A 20,653-nucleotide genomic window follows, 5' to 3' on the forward strand; every position below is an offset into this window, starting at 1 on the left:
ACTGGGTCAATAACAGGGCGGACATAACATGACAGCATTAAGTGGAGCAATTACTGTAAAAGCCCACCTGACACCTATCTCCTGTCAATACTGTAAACTGTTTAGGGTTTTGTTGAGGTCTCTATTAATCTAGATGCAACAGTGGAAACAAATAACAGCTGGGGGGTCCTTTGAGGGGAGGGGCCTCTGTGGATCGTCCCACAGAGACTTGATCAGTTTGGGATCTAGTGAATTTGGAGGCCAGGTCAACAGCTTGTGCTGTCCTTCATGTTTTTTTTTTTTTTTTTTTAGTTGTTCTTAAAGTGTTTTTGTGGGTGTGCCTGTGTCATCAAGGAGTGTCATTGCTATGGGGTGGGGGTGCCTGGTCTGGTCTAGGTGGGTGCTACATGTCTAAGTAACATCCACACCAATGAATGCCAGGTCCAGAAGTTTCCCAGCAGAACACTGAATTGTCACAAGATGGTCGATGTTATTTACTTCTCCTGTCAGTGGTCTTAATGTTGTGGCTGATCGGTGTATCATAAGTCCCTAATCTGCTGCATGGGACAAGATTATTAACTGTTGTGCATATTGGGGGCTTTCTATCTTCCAATAGTCTTTGTTCACCACAACCTCCATAACCTCTCTGGGCACGCTGCGTCCGGCCATAAACCAAAAGGATGTGATTCCTAGGGGACGCTGGTCTTACAATAATTTAAGGACTGTAACTGAAAAAAACTCCACTTTTCACTCAACATCTTCTATTCACATCAAAGTTAAACCTCTCGTCTCCAGATTGCTTCCACATCTTTGTGTTGCTCCTAAAGGGACTCCCCCAAACCTCCGCCCGCCTCTGCAGCAGCTGGTGGGAAAGCATCACGGGAGGAGCTCTGTGTCTGAATAAGTGTCGGCTCCCTCAGGTGAGGCGTGCAGCGCTTCATTTACAACACGTATTATTTGTTCCACATCCTGCGAACCTTCTCACTTTCCTAACTGCGTTTTTTGGCTGCTGCGATGTGTTCCCAGCAATAATCGCACTGTTGGCAGTGATAACGAAATCCCACAGACATCACAGTTTAAACAGAGTGTCAGGAACCCCCTGCTATATTGCACTCACCCTCTGTACCACTTGTTCGGCCGAAAATCTGCCTGTGACAGAACCAAGACGCGCAAGATTAGTGTTAATGATGCAAGAGATCCTTCAAATACAGCTGTCAGTCTGCCTGGATTTAAGGGCAACGCTCAGTCTTTGCCCCGAATCTTTCCAACATCAAAGCCAGGTTTATCCAGTCTCTCATCCAAAATAGCACAAAGGCGCTTTTTTACGTCATTTAACTGCTTTTGCCGTGGCAGTATTGCCAGTTTTACAGAGAAAGAGCGTTGATGAAGACCGGAAACAGCAGTAATTGGTCCAATAAAAACATGAACATAGAAACATTTACATCGATCTGCTTTTCTGTGGGTACGCCCCATTTTGTATATTTTGCCATCATATTTTCTTAGTTTTCATTATACAAAGTTGTGTTCTGCTGAGGAAAGATACTTAACACAATATCACATAAGAAAATGTGAGGTCTCTGATTGGACACTTCAGATGACGATGCTGGTCACCACAGTACTACATGAACCTGTCTCCAACACAATGCCAGAATTTCCTTGATGAGGCCGGAGCAGTAATCACAAATCACAGAGTGGCAGCGGATGGGTCCATGCTATGAGAAAGAAAGTGCGTCGTTGGCGTTGTGTCGCCCGCTCAGTACGCCGTCTCCTTGATGATGTTCGTGGAGAGGGTGTGGTTGCTGGAGATGCTGATAGAGTGGCGCGTCAGAGGGTGCAGGTCCCTCCTGGGCGTGTGGCGGCAGGGCATGCAGAAGTAGCGCAGTGTGGAGAAGAAGATCTGGCGGTAGGTGGCCGACACCAGGTTGTACAGAATGGGATTGATGGCTGAGCTGACGTAGAACAGGGCGTTGGTCAGCATGTAGAAATAGTGGTAGAAGTCATACAGGTCACTGCAAGAAAACAGAAAAAAGAGAGTTAGTTAGAGCTAGATTGAAGACGACTGTTCCCCTCCACAGGAGTGGTCCACCAACAAAGATCACTCCATAATAGTCTGAGAGGTCCCAAAGGAACCCAGGGGAACTTCTAAGCACCAAAAGGCTAATGTTAATGTTGATGAATCCACTGAACAACCATGGTGTGATGGACAAAGACATTGCTCTCCAAGAAGAACATTTCTAAACATCATGTGGACAAGACAGAAGACTATTGGGACAATGTTTAGTGGACAGGTGAGACCAAAGTAGAATAGTTTGGTTTAAATGAGATGAACCAACACTGCATCATTCCAGCATCAGAACCTCATCCCTCCATCAAACATGGGGGTGCTAATGTCCTGGTTTGGGCCTGTTCTGCTGCATCTGGACCAGGACGTTCTTGTCCTCACTGATGGACCAATGAATTCTGAATTCTACCAGTGAACTCTAAAAGAAAATGTCAGGACATCTGTCCATGAATGTGAAGAGAAACTGGGTCATGCAGCAAGACAACGAGCCCAAGAACATAAGTGGTTCTACAAAATAACGGTTAAAGCAGAACAAGATGAATGTTTAGGAACGGCCAAGTCAAAGTCCTGACATTAATCCAATAGAAATGTTGTGGAAGGACCTGAAGCAAGCAGTTGATGTGAGGAAACCCACCAACATCTCAGAACTGAAGTGGTTCTGTTCTGAGGAATGGGCTAAAATTCCTCCAAGCTGCTGTAGACCACTGATCAGCAGTTACCAGAAACATTTAGTTACAAGTAGGTCACAGCAGAGACTGGAAACAAGGGTTTGCAAAAAAAATATTTTTCAGGGTTGCTGAAATGAGTGATTTTGAGTCATTTTTATGCAGAAATGTAGAAAATTCTGAAGGGCACAAACATTTTCACTCACCAGGCATCACTGTCTGTGGATGAGAGACTGATGCCCGGTGACTATGTATTACACTTTGATTTGCACTTGTATTACACTGTATTACACCATTTCTGGCCTTTGCTGGTCCACTACAGACATGCTCCCAATGCCATTAACAGGTTGGCTATTGAAGGAAGAGTCTCCAAGTTTGTCCTCCAGGCTTTCTGCCATCGCCTGGCTTTATTAATGCTGTCAAAGCCACAGAAGGGGTTAGGACGAAGAAACATGTCCTGTGCCAGAATCACATGCGGCTTTTAAATTCTACCATGTGGTCAAATGCTAATCTTCAGCCGGCTTTGGGTGGCAAAATATCTTCAAATTTTCTCTGCCTTGATAATAATAAAGAGAACTGTTGTACAACTAGAAGTAAATCCTTTGCAAAAAATAGTATATTCATTTAATTTACAGTCCAATAAGAAAGTGGACATTAGACAAATGTGCATTGAAGAGCTTTACAATACACAAGCGATGTTTAACTGACTGATCCCACTCTGTCCCTCTGAAGTTGGAGAGGAGAAGGAAGAGGGAGATTAAGCCACGCAGCAGGAGAGGAGGGAGGGCATTAGGATATAAAGATTACATAAAATGGGACGGAAGATGGGAAGAGAGAGGAGAGTAAGAAACAAGTGAAGAATGAACGGAAGCAAAGATGAAGTTGCAGTAAACTAACTGTGGTTAGCAAGGGTGTCATGGTATTGACTTGTGAACCTTTTCTGTTCCTTCGGCGTATTTAGTTTTCTCTCTTCTCATGTTTGGGTTTACCTTGTGCCCTATTTTATTTTGAAATGCTCATTTACTTAAAGACTTCCTGTCTTTTAAGTATTTTGGCTTCTTCTTGGTAATTTTCTTCACCCTGCCTCATTCTGGAGCGCTTCTTCTTACCTTCTCGCCTTAGTCTCGTGAAACTGAACTTTATTATTTCACCAAGCTTTGCTTCCTTGTTTTCCTGCATCTGCCTCCTCCCTTTCCCTGCTATACGTACAACAGACGCTGCATGGGTCATGCTAATGTTGCAGTCACACAAAAGTATGTATCAGGGCAAAAACAAAAGAAAGTGCAAGCGTCCTGCAGCTTTACAAAAAAAAAAAAAGTTTTGTTTTTTTGGTATAAATCTGAATGCAAATGACCACCGTCATTAACCCCCTGCAACAGCCATCAGGCTAACTTCATTAGTGATCACCACCCTGGATAACTTGCATGCTGTAACCACCACACATCAAGGAACACAACGTGCATGCTTAAAGTTCTCAGCGATTATAATGGTCTTTTATAAAAAGGAAAAACAATAACTGGATAATCTTGGACATGATGGTGACAATGGTGTCTAAGATTGAAGCTTCAAAGCAGGAAGAGAAAACGTCCAAGGAGTTGTGGTGTTGTAACTCGTATATTGTATAAATGTTAATGCATGGCGCTGATTTCACCCTTTCAAAAAGCCAAATGACAAATGAGTGAACCGATGGAGAAGATTGTTCCTTCTTGCTTGACGTGGATTCCTCTGATTCAACTGTATAACCTCATCTTGCATTGCACGTAAAAATGACTGATGCTTATTTTCTGATCTTTTGGATGTATTTTGGATAAAAACTTGATAGACGGTGCTCCTCTGGTTTTGACAGTTTCCAATGTGTGCTTGTATATATTGTAGGTTTTATTGCTGTTCTTTTATCTTTATGCTGCTGTGGCTTTTATTTTTATTGCTTCCAAACCAGAGAGCTGCTAAACTGTATTTTTCTTTTTTCTTTTTGTTGGTTTGTTTGTTTTTAACCAGAATGACAATAAACTTATTTTTATATTTTTATAAATTTATTCACAGGGACACTTCTCCCTGCAAATCAGCTGCACATGTGACCATTAAAGTTGCACTTGCATGAAAATCTGTGGCAAAAACAAATTTAAATTTTAGTCTGACTTCAAGGCTTGCATTAGCAGAGTAGTGGAGGACTTCCTGGTTACAGTCAAAGCAGAGATGACACAGAAAAGGTCTTTAACTTCACACTTGCAAACAATAGAGAGCAATGGCAAAGCCAAAGGTTACACGTCATAACACATCAATATGTCCCCAGCACACGGGCGCGATCCTCTCGAGTGTCATCTCAGTTACTAAGATCCGGCGTATCGATCCGTTTTGCTCTCACTGTGGAGCGAGGGTCGGTGAAGCGCGCAGCGAGTCAATGATGTCCGTGTCTGTCTGCATGCGAGGACGCCATTAAAGGTGAATGAGGACCGGACTGAGAGAGTATTGAACATGACCTTTTCCTCATACATGCTCAGGTAATCCCCGTGAGATCTCTTTACGTAACGGACGCTGCCGCGAGCCATGAGTGAGTCTTGGCTCTGGCAGGACTTTGACTCCCGTTTGGGATCCCTCCAGCAGCCGACGTACGTATCTCACTGTAATTACATTTGACACAGAGCGAACCGGGGACCACGGGTGCAGCATTTTTGAAACGTGGTGGTCCTGTGCTGCATGCACAATCGTCAAGTCAACTAGAAGACAAAGGTCAGAATATGTGCTGATGTTTTTAGTGGGAGACATTCCGGTACTTTTTGTCTGCAGAACGATATCTTGACCTAAAGACAGAGTTACAGTCTCGGTATCTTCTCATTTGTCCACCATTTGGACCGCTGCCATCATCAGGACGCCTGCTTGGAAGAGCCTCGTTTGGCTGTTATTGGAGACACCTGAGTTGTGTTGTGAACGTCTCGCCTTGCTCTGGAGAATCTGAGCGTTATTAGTGACAGCCGGGACAAAGGTTCTACTTGTTTGTTGCTTGCCTTTCATACTTTCATACTGTCATTGTTTCACAACCAGACCAAGGAGTGCAACAGGTGTCATATGTGCTACCATTAAAATAAAGTAATAAATACATAAACAGCATCCTGACTCAACTTGGACACATGAGTCTGTCCATAATCCATAAACATATGTTCCTCTGGTTTTAACCATAGTCAAAATAGTTTCTGATCTAATAATCCTTTGGTTATTCCTGTTTAACTCTTATCGGGCGAGGATATACTTGGTAATGCAATTCATTCATTCATTCTTATCCCAGCTGTCATTGGGGCGAGAGGCGGGGTCCACCCTGGACAGGTCTCCAGTGCATCACAGGGCTAACACAGAGAGACAGACAACCATTCACACTCACACCTACGGCCAATTTAGAATCACCAGTGAACCTAACCAGCATGTCTTTGGACGGTGGGAGGAAGCTGGAGAACCTGGAGAGAACCCACGCAGACACAGGGAGAACATGCAAACTCCATACAGAAAGGAACCAGTCGTCCCCACAGGCCTTTGCTGTTGCAGCTCCGCAAATCTAGAATAATTTGCCTCTATGCATCAGACTCTGCATCTATGCTTGTGTTTATTTCTTGGGTTTATTTGTATGTCCTTCATTTCTCCTGTACAGCATTTTTGGTGGTTTTTAAAGTGCTTTATGAATTTGGTTTTGGGATTTAACAACATCTAAAACTGGTGTGCATTTTAAATAAATCTGATTTTCTGAGCAACCTCGCTCAGCAGCTACCTTTTTTTTTTTTATCACGCAGAACAAACATGTCTCCATTATAACACCATTTAACATCTGAAATTGAAGAAGGCTGTCATTTTATTCTGCAGAGAGAACAGAGTTGGGTCGTGCCATTTCTTTTTATTTATTTTTTTTATGACAGCCGTACTGATGCCGTACCCCGCAGTCTTCAGGGTGCCTGTAGCAAAAGCCCACTGAGAGAATAATAACGGTGCTCGGCGCTCAATAATAACTCCACTGCAGGCGTAGGGCAGAGAGACACTGATACAGTGTGTTATTTTAAAGATTACTTGTTTATTTTTTTATTTTACAACCAGTGTACAATGACAACAAGTTGCTTTGTGGTGTGATACAATAATCCCACCAGCAGTCGGAGATAAATCGGATCCTTCATTGCGAAAGACAGATGTGGATGTTTGGCTTTCTTGCATGTAGAAGAAAGGGAATAAAAATGCAGAACACCGGTTAGAGAAGGGTGAGTCTAGTAGCATGCAGATAAGTGATATCAATCTCAATCTTCTCCGTGTGACGGCGAGGAACAAAGGAAACGCCAGGAATAAGGAACACGACGCGATGTTGGTATGAGATACGCACACCGTCTCCGATCACATGAAAAGATTACACTTTCCGTCGCATCCACTCACTCATGTACGTCTAAAGCATAAAATAACAAGGAGCTTCCAGTCATTTTACATCACCGCTTAATCTTGTGCGAGTCTTCGCGACACCGGAGTTATTTGTGCATAGTTTTCCATTTTTCCGGGTGATAAAGTACTTACATTCTCAGAGTATATTTGTGTGTGTGCGTGTCTCCTGCTTCTTGCTTTGGTAGCACATTATGCGGTTCACTGCACATGCAAATGAGTTTCTCCAATTGCTTTTTACTTGCTCATTCCCATATACTATAAACTTAAAGAGACACATCCCAATCACTCTGGGCTTTAAGAACCTTTAGTCATAACTGATGTTGCTTGGATTGGCGTCAAAGGTTTTGCAGACTTTTTTGTTTTAGAATGGTGATCTGCTGCGTGTCAGGAAAATATTTGTACTTTATTTCACATCTAAAAGATTTGAAAACAATTATGTTCTGTCTAATTCAGATTTGTAAGAATACCTATGAGTTGAGGGGAGGCGCCTCTGTGGATCATCCCACAGATACTTGATCAGTTTGGGATCCGGGCCAGGTCTACACCTTGTGGGGACTAATCATTTTCTATTCCACACGCTGAGCAGCCGCCATTGTCTGCCTTCCGGCAAGAATGCTCATCTGCAGCAGCCATCAATATCCCATTAAACCGGGTGAATGAAAATAAAAACAATCCTCCTAGATTGCTCTAAGGACAGCGGCGGCAACAAAATAAAACAATTAAGTTATTCTCATGTCCTGTTTTTATTTTCCCATGTCTCCTCTGCATGCAGAACACGGATGACCCTGAGTTCACTGTTAAAAATTTTATTCCGGAAAGCGGCCTCATGAGTTTGGAAGACGAAGTAAGGAACTTGAAGGCTTATTTGTTTGCTTCCCCTGTTTTTACACAGACTCTTAATTAAGTTCTAAGACATCAGATTAACATTCATTTCATTACATCCACTAAAAACATAGAGATGGTACAGAAACAATAAGTCTGTGCCTCCAAAACAGTTGTGACTCATCAGAGAATGGACATGGGCCTTCTGAGGGTGTCCTGTGGTGTCTGGCAACAGAATGTTGTTAGTGGGGGGCCTTTGGGTCCTATGGGTTGAGGGGAGGGGCCTCTGTAGATCATCCCACAGATACTTGATCAGTTTGGGATCTCGTGAATTTGGAGGCCAGGTCAACACCTTGTGCTGTAGTTGTTCCTAAAGCGTTTTTGTGTCTGTACCTGTGTCAGGCTGCATCCTGCTGGGGATGGCTGCTGCCATCAAGGAGTGTCATTGCTATGGGGTGGGGGTGTCTGGTCTGGTCTAGGTGGGTGCTACATGTCTAAGTAACATCCACACCAATGAATGCCAGGTCCAAAAGTTTCCCAGCAGAACATTGAACTGTCACAAGATGGTGTGGTCATAATGTTGTGGCTGATCAGTGCATATAAATACACATGAGCTAAGAAGATAAGAAGGGGGAACACAGAAGTCAAGCAAGAAACAAAACACCAAGAACGAAACAAGAGATACATGTTTTTACATGTAGAGATTTAACGTAATGACAGTGGTCATTGCTATGGGGTGGGGGTGTCTGGTCTGGGCCAGGGCGAGTGCTTCATGTCTAAGTAACATCCACACCAATGAATGCCAGGTCCAGAAGTTTCCCAGCAGAACATGGAATTGTCACAAGATGGTCAATGTTATTCACTTCTCTTGTCAGTGGTCATAATGCTGTGGCTGATCGGCGTATGCCTTTTAGAATCCATTTTAACACTTCATGGTGTACAGTTTTGGATTTGATTCAATACACGCCGAGTTTACTTACTGAGGATTTATGATCGTCGGTTACCACATGTAATGGTCCATCCTTCATGCAAGCTAAGTGAGATGATGTTCGTTTTTATCTGATTTTTGATTAGGGAGACATATGGGTTGGAAGGGCTAATTGCTAAAGAGGGGAGAGAGAGGGAGAGTATGTGAATGAATGATTGAGTGGGTGAGTGAATGGGAGAGAGAGAGAGAGAGGGAGGGTATGAGAATGTTAAATGAAGGCAGTCTAATCAAGAAGACGTATCTGGCCCGCTCCTTTTTGTCAGACGCTCTTAACTGATGACCCCCTGAATGACGGCCATCGACATTATCCGTGTGCAAGGGCGTGCACGTGAAGGCCTATTATTAGTGCATGTCCCGTATAGAGGATAGATCAAGTGAGCGGACGGGAACTACTGGAGGTTCCCGGTGTCACGAGAAGCTGAGGAAGAGTCGCTACTCACTCGGACCAGTCGGAGACGTAGCAGAACATGAGGCGGCGAGCGTGATAGGGCAGCCAGCAGACCACGAAGGCTATGACCACCGCTCCTGAACATGAAAGAGAGAGGAGGAAAAAAGCATTAGAAGCAAAGAAGTAGTCAAAAAAAATAAAAAGGAGACAGATCAGTGGCGAAAAAAACATCTTCAAGAAACTCAGTTGCCCTTGTTTTCAAATTGTCAAGAAATAAGTTCCCAACAACGAAGTGATTATGGGTTGAATGACCTCAGATTTTTAAAAGTCTACCATTATGTTGTGAAAGTCAAGTCGAAGTCACAGTAGTCAGATTACGTCTCTCATAAAAACACAGTAGAAAGTAATGCTTAGCAACAGTGAAATCTATATTCTTAACCTGAATACATACTGTAGTGCTTCTTTTGTGTGTCACACCACTACGGAGGCTTTTCTGCAAATTTATTGAAGCTTGAATGCTACTGTCGGCTGTAGACCACGTCAACACCATAAACACCGTCAGTCTGACACTTCTAATGTGCGGCTCTCGCTCTGCAAACTCTCTGCTCTACCATAACTTCTATCTCTGGCATGGTGCGTTCACTGACATCAAGGAGAAACAAACACGCTCCACAACCACAGCCACAGTGTCAACTAATAGAACAACACATAAACAAGCGTTGTATAGTACTTCATAGTGTGTTGTAAGATAGGATAGACCTAGACAGAGTTTATTCAGCCACAAGGGAAATTGCTTGGTCACAGTAGCTCAGTTGCACATAAAAAAAACACTCAAGAACCACAAGTAAAATTAAAAAATAAAAAAGCAGTGAAGCACACTGGGCAACTAGTCTGCACAACCCCCGTTAGTGACAATGTGCATATAGTACATTGCAATGGCACCTCAATGAGGAAATGAGTTGTATCTGCACACAAAAACTTCCAAGTAACTAGAAATGATATTGCAGCTTGTTCCTGTTTGTCCGGAACAGTCGGTTCTTATGAAGATTTTATGAATAATTCAGATCAAACCACATCCATTTTTTTCATCTATCTGCATAGGAGTAGCGCAACCAACTCAGTCAACCATCTGATCACAACGTCGGACTTTATAAGTGTCACTTCCTTTCCTGAGTCGACCGTAGAGGGTTTAATGGGCTTAGAATTTATAGAAGTGACACATCCTAGGGTCTGGAGTGGTTGTGGAGGAGTTGGGCTGCCAGGGTGAGGTGGAGATTGGGAGGAGGAGGACGTCTGCACGATGGACTGAGTCACAGAATTGAATTTAATGGGGAATGTGACTGGATGGACATCGCCTCTTGTCTTCTTCAGTACGTTCAATAAGTTTTCCTTGGCAATATCAGATTCTAATTTCCTCCCCGGCTCAATCTTTGATTGAGCACTTCGATATGTTTAACCAAGTACGACTTGGCTGATTACAGCTCCTCACATCAGTTGAATTATCTCGAGTATTTCGCTGAAAGAAGGCGATGATGAAAAACAGTCGTCAACAACCTTTTTTTTTTCTGTGACTAAGACGAGGCGTTGATGAGATAAAACCAATATCTTATGATGTTTGAACTGCTGCCATCAGGACAACGTTATAAAGCCACACAACCATTAATTCATTCATTAACTTGTCATCTGGAGAATCGCTGGGGCTGCCATTGGACGAGTTGGACGAGAGGCGGGGTCCACCCTGGACAGGTCTCCAGTCTATCACAGGGCTAACACAGAGAGACACTCACACCTACGGCCAATTTAGAATCACCAATGAACCTAACCAGCATGTATTTGGACGGTGGGAGGAAGCTGGAGAACGTGGAGAGAACCCACGCAGACACAGGGAGAACATGCAAACTCCACACAGAACGGACTCAGTCGGCCTGTGGATTAGGACCAAGAACCTTCTTGCTGTGAGGCATCAGTTGCTGCTGCTGCAACGTAAATAACCCATATCTACACTGGATGACAATTGATGACAATACTGTACATATAACTGTATGTTCCATAGCCATCCATGTTTTCTGTTGCACATATTTATATTGTTATTCGTATTTATACTGCTGTCCGTTCAATTCCATTCCATTATGGCTTCGATTTAGATATTTTTTCTTAAATATTTATTTATTTTTACTGTTTTTATTAAGCATCTTGTAGAGCGACAAAATCTTGTTGCACTGTACAACCTGTGTTCTGCAATGGCAATAAATTCTATTCTATTCTATTCTAAAAAAAAGACTGTGATCAAATGTCGTCTTGGTGACATGCAAGCTAATCCAGACACTAGCCTGCAGTTGTCCGCCACGATCTGAGGGCTGTGAGCTGTTGCGGCAGATCACCCGGTGTTGTGTTAACAAGGATGAATAGGCTTCATATCGGTCCTGCCCAGGGGCGTCACTAGACCAATTACTGTACTGGGGCACAGCTGGGGCACAGATAATTAATTTATTAATTTTTTAGCACTTATTTATCATATCATATAAATAGTGCTTCAAACTATACAATCACATCAGATTAAGTTGTTGTCTGGATCTTTGAATAACTAGCTGAAATTAACTTGGCATTTGGCCTACTTGAAAAAAGGAAACACAAATATTTATTTCAGCAACCACATTCAAATTGAAAATTTGCAACAGTAAAACAAAAAATAAAGCAGTCCTACATCTCTGGGTTCTATTCACATCCACAAAATTATATTAAAAAAAACCAAACACAAAACAATAAAGCCATATAGTACTGCATTAATCATAAACCAGAGAATCATTTTCTGAGAAGTAAACGGTAACGTCTCGGTTTCAGTTTGGCAAAGCGGTCAATCACTTGACAGTGACTTAACCGGGAGAGTTCCTCCCTCTCACGGCTGAGCGGCTAACGGCTGAGCAGCTAACGGCTGAGCGGCTAACGGCCGGTGATGCTAAAAACAACTAGCGACATACATTAAACAGTAAAGTAAGTAAAGATGTAACAATTAAATTCACATGGAAATAGCGACACAGGGGTGAAACCAAACGACAATGATGGGCAGTTTATCCGGAACTCACCTGTAAGACAGGTGGAAAGAAATAGCGCTCAGACACGTAGACGTCACGTCCGGAAGTTGTTTCTGAAGTGAGTGCGGGACCCCAATCACAGCCAAAGTCGCGTGAATAAATTACCATATTAAGTAGCCATGTGTTCATTGTGTATGGAGTGAATAAAGCAGCAATGAGTTGCCACATTAGGTACATACCGGTATGTGTAAATTCTGTAAATTATGCCATGTAGACATAAAACCCTAAAGTGATTTTTTTTTTACTAGTGAAATTTATACTGGGGCACTACAGACCAATACTGGGGCACGTGCCCCAGTGAAATCTGTCTGATGACGCCACTGGTCCTGCCTCTCAACACCCAAGAAGAATATGCCCAAATGCAAGTGCCCACAGTGGGCCTTTTGGAAAGTTAACTTATGCTCCCTCACAAACGCTGTTTTCAACAAAGATAAAAAAAAAGTGTTAATGGATTTTCTGAGTCATAGCACTCTGAACAAAAACCCACTAACCTCCCAAAAGGAAAATGCCTGATACCACATAATCAGAGACCTGCACACCTGATATTTTCCACTGTTGTAAAAAGGCTTGGTGTCTGATTTGACTCTGATCTAAGTTTTAAATCCAAACTTGTTTTTACCATCTGAGGAACATTTCCAAAATCCGTCCCGTTTTTTATCTTTTAGAGAAACAGACTATTTTTCGTGCTTTTATTTCATCACGTCTGATTTATTGTTCAGACAAGGTAACAAAGGCTGTTAAAATAATCCAATCTCACAACTTCAGACGGTCCAAAATTCAGCTGCCAGGCTTTTTAACTAGGACCAGAGAAAAGACATCACATCACTCTCCAGTTTTAGCAAATCTCCACTGGCTCCCGGTATGTTTTAGAATCAAATTTAAGGTCTTACTGATCGCTTTTAAAGCTCTTCATGGCCGGGCCCCCTGGTTATATCGCTGACCTTTTTAACACCATACAGCCCAGCACATACGTTGAGATCCTCGGGCAGATGTCTACTGTCAAAACAAAAGAGGACTTAAAACATATTTGTTTCTGAGAGCCTTTTCTGGTTTTACAAGAGATTTAGTTGAGATTTTTCTCAACTGTATTTTTGTTTTTTTGTTTTTCTTTTAAATTGGAGATATATTGCTGTGAAGTACTATGTAAAGGTGGTTTGAAATGTAATCAGACATAACATTATGACCACCTTCCTAATATTGTGCAGGTCTCCCTTGTGGTGACTCATCAGAGAATGGACATGGGCCTTCTGAGGGTGTCCTGCGGTGTCTGGGAACACAATGTTGTTAGTGGGGGGCCTTTGAGGGGAGGGGCCTCTGTGGATCATCCCACAGATACTTGATCAGTTTGGGATCTAGTGAATTTGGAGGCCAGGTCAACACCTTGCATTTGTGCATGTGTGTATTTGTACACCTTTGTGTTTTTTTTTTTTTAGTTGTTCCTAAAGTGTTTTTGTGTGTGTGTGTCTGTGTCAGGCTGCATCCTGCTGGGGATGGCTGCTGCCATCAAGGAGTGTCATTGCTATGGGGTGGGGGTGCCTGGTCTGGTCTAGGTGGGTGCTATATGTCTAAGTAACATCCACACCAATGAATGCCAGGTCCAGAAGTTTCCCAGCAGAACACTGAATTGTCACAAGATGGTCGATGTTATTTACTTCTCCTGAAGGTGGTCATAATGTTGTGGCTGATCGGTGTACAAATAAAAATCATCATTAGCCCTAATCCCAGCTAAATCTCGCCATCAGAAAAATGAGATGAAAACAAATTAACAGTGGTTGCTAGAAATTCTGACTTCTCGCTTTTCTAGTTGGTTTAAAAAAAAATAAAAATAAGTTGAGTTGGGTTTACACCTAGGAGATTCGTGGGACCATGGGAGCTCTCTGAAATGAGAAGACACCCAGGTCCTCAGTTGGTGTCTGTTTTTACTCTCCTTCTCACCACCTACTCCTCACCGCTACAATGGCCTGACAGACATTGAACCTTTGCCAATTTCATGCTGGCTGTCAACGCACTCAAGCTATTCAGCCAGCAGCTATGGCACAGCATCCACCTGCTAAATTTATTACCTAAAAGAGAAACAGTTCCCTGTGCAAACAATAATAAGGGTGCCATGACGCGGTCTTAAGTGCCTTTCGTTATCTAGTTTGGTTTCCTTGTATTTCTTATCACACTTTCTGTCTCTGTGATTAGTACACATCTTTTGTCTGCATGCCACTCCCCTCATTAGTTGTACCTATTCCTTGTTGCCTTATCAGCCCCTGTGTGTGTGTGTATATAGTCTTGTCTTTTGGTTTTGTGTTTCTTTTCTGCTTTCCTGGAGGCATATGACCCCACCAAACCCCACTTTTTGGTTTTCCCTGTTACTTTTTGTTGGAGTACCTTTTTGCTTGGGCTCTTTTCTTTTGTTTCCTGTCCGTGCCCCCTCATGGGTCTGCATTTGGGTCCTACCTTCCTTGCTAGGCCTGGGAGAAAGCGCTAGTGATCGATCAGTTAGGTACATTTACAGCCGGCTCATTGTCCAACTTGAGTGTTGAACATGATCAGCTGAGCCACGTGAGAGCTACCTAGAGTTCCTTTGAGGAACATTGCTTAAGAGATCTTAAAAGTCGTCAAATCTGTCAACGCAGAAAGAGCAACAAACTTATATCTGCCATTATACTGCTCCTCTGGTTGGTCGCTGATACCTGAGGGAAAAAAATCAATCACAAGGCCTTTAAAAAAACAAAACAAAAAAAAAAAAACGTAAATAACTAAATGCCAAATGTGTTGTTCATTTGTTTGGCTTTATACTCCGCAACGCTGCAGTCCATTAAAGAGGGCTGCTGTATTTCCGTCTGCTGTGCTCCAAATTACACTAAATGTCCTGACATTTAGGACATACCTGCACTCAACAAGAAACAACAAAATAAATAACTAATTTAAAAAAGGGCAGAGCTTTAATGGAACTAAAGTTCACCCACTGATTGATCTGACGGGCTCGTATGAATAATGCATCAAATCTGTACGTTCACATACTGTCTGAGAACCAGTCAGTGGAGACTTCTCACAGCTGGTGTAAACGTAAGGAATGTTGTGTGGTCCCGCTGTTTTCTTTGAGTCTGCAGCCTTTTCAAGAAAATCAAGGCTCCCCGTGGACAGCTTAAGTTATTGTTGGCTGGATGAGTGACGTAGTAGTGATTAATAAGCTTATGTTGAGATGGACAAAGAGAGGGGCTGAGTATGACAAAGTGGATTTGGAACTGGGACCTCTTCGAATTATGACATACGCAGGCCCACGCCTGTACAAAGAGCAGATCTGATTAAGTCAAAGGAGGAGGAGAGGGAGCAAGATGAAGGGGCGGTCGATAGAGGAAAAGGGACATTAATCTGTGCCCCGTGCTGGTTAATGTTGCAGCCTACTTCCATAATTGATGAGTGGAGAACCTGGGACACATTACAGTCCAGATTAGTCTGTGCTGCGCTAAATACAGCACTCGCAGTCAGGATGAGGAATCGCTCTGTAAGTCTCTTGCCGTATTTAAACTGCCTGATGTTATCAAACCAACTGGACTGTCACTAGAGTGCATCACCGCTCAGGACCCGTCTGGCTACGGCATAATACCGCTCAGACAACATGTACAAAGGTTTCTTTCAATACTTAACACATTATTTATTTATTTATTTTTTACTTTGCACACTTTCTGATTTGATTAAACAGTCTCTTTGGCATTTGCCCAGATAATAATACATAATAACACATAATAATAAACAATTTACATTGATATAATTGACATTTTCTTCCCTTTTTCAATCTACGCTCATTTACCCGTAATGTATTTACTAATTGATGCATATATAACATCTAGTTTGCTGTCTTCTTTTTCTTTTTTAGGGTGCTTTCACACAGAGGTCATTTTTCCAAAACTCGGAGTGTTTATCCTTTGGGTCGGTTCATTTGTTCTGGTGTGAACACAGCAATAACTCTCTGTTCCTGAACAAATGAGATGAGCTGAGCCTGGTTAGAGAGGGTGGTCTCAAAAGGTGGCAGTTTACGCAGAAGCTATGGCGACAGCGTCATGTTTCCTCTTAAGTATTTCCGGCTGCTTCTCCATTTCCGAAGTTTTCAAATTGATTGTTTTGGATCAATAAAGATGGAACACATGGAGGAAAGGTTAACTGAGGAGGTTCAGAGGTACAAACATTTGTATGACTCGTCTTCGGCGAAGTTTTGGCGAAAGTTTCGGCGAAATTTTCAGTCGCCATTGTTGAAAGAGAAGCAGGAAGTAGAAAGAAAAATTAACCTGATGGGGAAAAAGACATAGCGCTGGCTAGTATTTGGGTGGCGCTGTTACAGAGCAAGCCAGACTGACGAGCACACAAGTACAAATGGCTCACACTGGCGTAGGCTACGTACGCAAGTTACGGCGTTTTGGTCCCGCGGTACTCTAAAAGCACCTTCAGCCTGCAATGTTAGCAACGGACCGATACAACAACCTTATAAATATATAACTAAGTAATTCACCTGATGTGCACACCTGACAGGCATCTGGCAGCAGCAGCAGTGCATCTTCTCATTATATATACAGAATATAAATGTTGTTTTCTATCAGACCATGTTCATATACAGAACACTGATTCATGAACCACATAGTGGTAATAAATGCCAGTGCTTGCAGCCTGCAGCCATCTCCCACTTGATTTCCTGGACTCTATTTTTTCCTGCAAAGTTATCACCAATCACAAAACTGAACATGTCGTGGTGTGGACTTTATTAACCCTGTTTGGTTTTTCTTGTGTTTCCTGTTTTTATTTATTTTTTTATGCAAGCTTCTTTCTTCTTCTCGCTCCTCTGATTATGATGGGTTTCTCCTTGTGTGTTCCTCCATTAGTTTCATCTGTTTCTCATCCACTGTGTGTATATATAGCCCTGCCTTTCCCTTTGTTCTTTGTCAAGCTGCCTGTGAAGTCACCCCGTTGGATCTACCCCCGTCCCCGTGTTCCTGAGTTCTTGTCTAGATTTCGTTTATGAATTTTTATTTACCGTTTCCTGCTCTTTTCCTGCCTCCCTTTTGGGTCATACCTCCCCACCATAGCCTAGCAGAACATAACATGAACCTGCAAGTATCTGTCCTTTTTAGGGGTAGCCCCACTGGTGCCACACATGAGAGGACGACAAGTCTATGCAGTATATCGAAGGCTTGTCGTAGTTAGAATTGTGAAACACAAGAGAAGCTTGTGTGTTGCTTTTGTTGTAAATAAATAAATCCTTTTTTTAATGAAACGAATCAGCATATTTAAGTGAGCTCTCGTCTCCTTGAGTTCGTGATAATAATCAGCTGCAGCTCGCAGTTCCTTCCAGTTTGACTTACCACTACATCACTGACGAGATAACAGTGATGGATTTTGGTGGCTTTGAAACATTTGCTCAGTTGGAGTGAGTGAAGTGCAGATTGCTGACAGTTTGATGGAACAACTTAATTAATGCAGAAAAGTGTGGGCAATCTTCTAAAGCGTGCATCTGCTGGCGAATGTGTGACGCTACTGCCGACTGAGTGTTATCTTCGTCTCCTTCTGGGCGATGTTGGTTTAGTGCAGCTCCTGAGGCTCTTCTCTGGCACAACTTTGAGACTTACTGCCAGACGCACGTTTGAAGAGGAAGTCAGTCGTCCACAGGAGTCACATCAATCTGCGCAATTTATTTTATGTTGAATTTGAATTCATTTTGACCACTTCATTTTGTGCCATTGACCAATAGGGATCTCCTACTGGAGGCTGAGATTTTCTAATTAAAATGATTGAATTTGGGCTGTTGGAAAAAGTAAGAATGGGTTGTTTGAATCTTTAAACAAGTCCAATTCAGAGGCAAAATGTAAATGCAAACTAAATGTTTTATTGACATTCACTGGCTTATACGTTTTAAAAAGTGGTGCGCAGACAGATTAGACTCTAGTGGTTAGAGAAGGATCCCTGGTTCATGAGCATGTACCTGCTGCTCCCCAGGTGGTTGCAAACTTGGGGTGAGTGCGGAAAACAATTGCTTGTATGTGCTTTAAGGGTTGAACAGATTAGTTGACTGTTCAGTTTGTCGACTTCACTGCTGTGCCATGATGCTTTAAGCATAACGGCGACTAGTCGCTGATCACGTGACAGTAAGAACATGGACGCCTCCTAGAAGACAGGCAAGGAGCCCAGTGGGTCGTTGCAGCAAACTAGCAGCAGTTTATCAAGTGTGTGGAAATACTTCACTAAAGATGAAGCCCATACTACCGTGACATGTCAGTCCTGAAATACAACAAAACTGCAATGCATTTGAAAAGGCTAACGCTAACGCTAGCAGAGGAACGGTCCAAATCCTCTGGACAGCAGTCAGTTAACAACTTCACCAAACGGCCTGCGGTAACAGAGAGAAGGAGGCTGCACATCAACTATTTGATAAAGTTATTAGACCTTTAGCTGCAGGACACGGAGAAGGCTTCAAAGAAATAACATCATTCTGTGGAGTACTATTAAATGCTAACGATGGTGCTGAGGTGCTGCCTGTTTTTATACAGGCTATACATATCTGCAGCTCACAGTATGTAGCACATGAGCTGTCTGTTCTCAGCGTATGTATTCAGGTCAAGAATATAGATATCATTATATCCCGCTGTGTTTTTATTAGCGACGTCATCAGAGACTAGTCAGTGTCGACTTTAAAAAAATCTGAAGTCGTGCAACCCCTAAAGTAAATTGTTGTCATTTGTGTTAGAACAAAAAAGAATTTCCGCATTTTCCCCATTTTATGGATTTTGTCTCTTTTCACTTCCCTGTAAGACAGAAAACATATTTTGGATTTCTTGGGGTTGATTAGACAGACTTATTCACCAAAATGTTATTTCATCGTGAGAAGGCCGGGCAGGTACACCCTGGACGCAAAGAGACCGACTCACATGCACAAATATACGGCCAATTTCGAATCACCAATCAATCTAAAATGCCTGTCTCTGGGTTGTGGGAGGAAGTGGGAGCACTTGGAGAAAACCAACACAGGTACAGGGAAGGACAGCAGAGTGGTATCATAGTAAAAAGTTTTTAAATTCCATCTGGAACAACCAAAGAATGTGAGACCTGGTTAGTTCTTAAACATTATCCTCCTGCTCCCGGTCGAAGAATAATCCATCCACGCTAAGAGCACAGGTGAAAGAGGCGTGAATGTGGGCAATCAGCTAAGAGCTAATCCTCTGCTAATCCCCACTTCATTGTTGTTGTTGTTTTTACCTAACTGTGGCACAATAGCTGCTACAGAATGTAAAAGGGAACTAATCTAATTGCAGATTGTGTCTTTTCTCACATCTTTTGTCTTTAGCTCTCGCTCTCCATTAGTGGCTGTTACACCTCAATGTTTTATGATTGCGATTAGATGTTTCTCTTCCTAAATCCAGCTTTGGCGCTGTAGATCATGACTCCCGTCAAACTTTCACGCCACAGAAATCCAATCCCATTGTGAGTCACACAAAACCTTCTATAAGAAAAAAGGAGTAGGGCTTTATCTTCCGGAGACAGGCCGTTGCCAAAACAGTTCTCCCCACACAGCTCTTTTGTGTCATCGTATTCGCCCACCTGTTCACGTCTGGCGCTTCGTTTGTCACATTGTTTAAGCTAAAGATGCTGTAACCCCCATTTTACTGTGACTCTAGAACTGAGTCAAATATAAAATGATGCACAGACAAGTTGGCGTAGCTAGGACCCCATTTAGACCTCACATTAACATCCGTCCTGGTCAGTCCGTCTGCAAGTGTCCAGCTTTTAGTGCCTGTGTTCACACCTGACATTAACAAATGCATCTCCAGCCAAATAAACTCTATGCAAATAAACACCGACAGTAGAATATTTTAACACCGACTGTCTCTAATGGATCTCTACTGCTGTTTCAGAACCATGAACAGCCCTGGTTTGTGTGTGTGCGTCATTACTTTGACCTCAGATGTTAAGTTATTATTTATTGATCTCCACCCTGACGTTATTTAGACCTGAACAAAACCCCGGAAGCTTCCATATGCACCGCAATCAGTTCTAAAGGGAAATAAAGACACCGGTGATTATTGAGGAAATAGACCTAACTCTGCGGGGAGTACATCAACATGATCACTTCAGTAACTAACCACATGCTGATCTGTTATCCACTGACATAATCACACACAGTGTTTAGATTTCTTATTTAGTTATAATAATGGTTATAATAGCTGTCGTGTGTTTTCTTTCTGAAGGAATAAGGCAAAATTCCACTCACGCAAG

At 42.6% G+C, this 20,653-nt stretch overlaps 1 protein-coding gene across 1 annotated transcript in view; it reads right to left on the reverse strand.

The window, feature by feature from the left end:
- Positions 1-1,690: 1,690 nt before the first annotated feature.
- Positions 1,691-20,653, reverse strand: part of ntsr1 (neurotensin receptor 1 (high affinity)) — a 48,091-nt gene continuing 29,128 nt past the window's right edge. The window contains exons 3-4 of the mRNA XM_084552650.1: positions 9,364-9,448; positions 1,691-1,988 (exon numbers count right to left, since the gene is read on the reverse strand). Coding sequence (XP_084408776.1) covers positions 1,733-1,988; positions 9,364-9,448 — 341 coding nt within the window. The 3' untranslated portion in view covers positions 1,691-1,732. The remainder of the gene's footprint in view (positions 1,989-9,363; positions 9,449-20,653) is intronic.

The sequence above is a fragment of the Chelon labrosus genome (genome assembly GCF_963514085.1).
Source record: "Chelon labrosus genome assembly, chromosome: 10".
In the NCBI taxonomy this organism is placed as follows: Eukaryota; Metazoa; Chordata; class Actinopteri; order Mugiliformes; family Mugilidae; genus Chelon; species Chelon labrosus.